Consider the following 2709-nt stretch of genomic DNA (forward strand, 5'->3'; position numbering starts at 1 on the left):
CTGTGACACTATTACCTCTAGGGTGGTAAGGCAATGTAAAATAGTTCTTAATGCCAGTTACTTTACATAATTCTCTAAACTGTGTTGGTGTAAATTCACCTCCATTATCTGCAATGACTACTCCAGGGCTACCAAAAACATTAATGAATTTACAAAATTCTCTGGTCACTTCCTGAGTGGATTTTGTTCTCAAAGGATAGAAATTGACAAACCTAGAATAGTGATCTATGACGGTCAACACATAGCGATATCCATTCACACTATTATATAAGTCTGTCAAGTCCACAGATACTCTCTCCAAAGGTTTAGTTACTTCTGACATCCCCTGCCATTGCTGTTCCAACCCTTTTGTCCCTTTGAATCTTTGACACACTTCACACAGTCTCTGCGATAATTGGGCCAATAGAAAAGGCCCTCTACTCTGGCTATAGTCTTCCACTGTCCTAAGTGACCTGGTGTCTCTCTGTTATGTGCCCACTTTAATGCTGCTCTACGCAAATGATCAGGTATTACAAGGCAGTACATCAATGCTTTATCAATTTGTTCCTTCACTAAATACATTACCCCCTCCACTACTTTAAATTTGTCAATAGTCGTCTTGGGATATTTATGTTTGGGTACCTGTCCTCCTTCTAAATAACTAGCCAATGCTTCCCATCTCTCTTCTTTTCTTTGTTCTATTCCTAACTGACTATGCGTTAACCCCTCTAGCTGAGGGAACTGACCTGCCGTCCTACACCTGGCTACTTTCCTTAAAGCCCCTACCGGCCTACTCAATGCGTCTGCGACTAGATTTATCTGACCAGGTTTGTACTCTATCTTATAGATGTAATCCCTCATTTCCAACATCCATCTATTCATTCTTTGACTTTTAGTTTTCTTGTTAAAAACCGACGTTAACGGCTGGTGATCAGTCTTGATGGTGAATTGGGAACCCCACAAAAAATGGTGGAAAAATCTACAGGCTAACACGATCCCTACTGCTTCTTGGTCAGTGGTGGAATACCATGTTTCCGCGGGCTTTAGCTTCCGAGAGAAATACCCAACAGGACGCAAAGAACCGTCCTCCTGTAATTGATTCAGTGACGCTCCTACACAAAAATTACTAGCATCACTGTGTAGCCCAAATGGTTTATCCATGTCTATTTTTACCAGTACTGGAAAGAAAGCTGATGTCCGCTTTAACGTTTCAAAAGCTGTCTGGCATTCATCTGTCCAAGCAAGGGCAGCTTGTTTCATAGTGAGTTCTGTGATAAAATATGCAATCTTAGCAAAATTTGAAACATGCTTACGATAAAACCCGCACATCCCTAAAAATTGTCGGACTTGTTTGACATTAGTGGGTGGTTTACACTGTGTTACTGCTTTTACATTCTCTGGATCCGGCTCAATGCCTTACTCTGAAACAATATGTCCCAAGAATTTTACTTGTCTTTGACCAAACTGACATTTAGATGGATTTAATTTGATTCCCATATTTACAAACCTGTCAAATACTTTAGCCAATCTGCCCATGAGGGTATTGAGATCATTAGCCCACACTATGACATCATCTAGATAGTTCCTGACCCAATCTTCTTCTGCTAAAGGAGCTAAGACCCTGTTTACTTCCCTCGTAAAAACGGCTGAGCTGGCTGACAAACCAAAAGGGAGGCGTTTGAACCGCCATAAATTATACCCATCACTGAAGGTGGTTATATCTCTACTGTGGGGGTCAAGAATTACCTGATAGTAAGCATCCTTCAAATCTAAGGTGGCATAATATTTATTTCCGGCAGCCTTCTCAACTAATTCATCCAATCTTGGCAAAGGTTGTATATCTATTTTCAGGTGTTTGTTGACTGCTCGGAAATCGAGGCACATACGTTTCGATCCATTAGGTTTAGTTATTAACACGATAGGTGATAGCCAGACAGCGGTTGATGGTTCAATGATGTCCCTATCTCTCATGTCTCTCATCATTTCTTTAATAGTACCCTTGGCTTTCTCGGGATACCTATACTGAGGTCCTCTTACAGGTTGTTCATTGACCAATGGGATGTTAGCTGGCAAACCCTTAATGGTGCCTATTTCATTTGGACCTAATACAAACAATGCATCATGATTCATTACCACCTGTTGCAACTGTGTCCGCATGTCCCTATCCAAGTGTGGCCATTGCTGGGTCCTAATTAACTCTTTTAATTTGTCCTGTCTAGTTTCCCCACGTGTCACTTCATCACAGTCTGGTACCATAGAATTTAGTACTTCCTGAGCTCGTCTAATTTTGTGGACTGGGGAATTTTCCATACCCCTACAAAGTAAGCATTGAGTTGGGAATTTCACATCATGCGTCAGTCTTAAGGGATTTTGTTAGACCTCTTATCATTTTCTCTCTGTATGGCCAGGTGATGTGGTGAGCACAGGGGTATGTCTACAGACCGGCCTACCTCACCTAACTCTTCATAAATGTGTGAGGTAGTTCCGAGATTATTCCCTTCATCATCAAAGTAACAGAATTCCTCATCATTAACTACTTCATATTCACCTAAAACCGCACCCGGACTCAAACAAACTGGCTGCTCTGAAACATTACTCATAGGAACATAAACACAGGAATCATCTTGGACTATCACACACACATATCCGGGTGTTGTTTCAGCCCCTTATGCGTAAATCTAATACTTATGGTCTGACCTACCCCTACCTTCACTTTAACTGGCCTAATCT

At 41.3% G+C, this 2709-nt stretch overlaps 1 protein-coding gene across 1 annotated transcript; it reads right to left on the reverse strand.

Annotated features, from left to right (window-relative positions):
* Positions 1-962: 962 nt before the first annotated feature.
* On the reverse strand, positions 963-2289 carry LOC121856432 (the record flags this gene model as incomplete). The annotated part of the gene is made up of 2 exons (XM_042352030.1): positions 1977-2289; positions 963-1247 (listed from the first exon to the last, which is right to left on the reverse strand). Coding segments are annotated over exons 1-2 (598 nt in total), but the record flags the coding sequence as incomplete, so codon positions are not given.
* Between the last annotated feature and the right edge of the window lie 420 nt (positions 2290-2709).

Source organism: Homarus americanus, unplaced genomic scaffold (genome assembly GCF_018991925.1).
Source record: "Homarus americanus isolate GMGI-L3 unplaced genomic scaffold, GMGI_Hamer_2.0 scaffold56025, whole genome shotgun sequence".
Taxonomy (NCBI): domain Eukaryota; kingdom Metazoa; phylum Arthropoda; class Malacostraca; order Decapoda; family Nephropidae; genus Homarus; species Homarus americanus.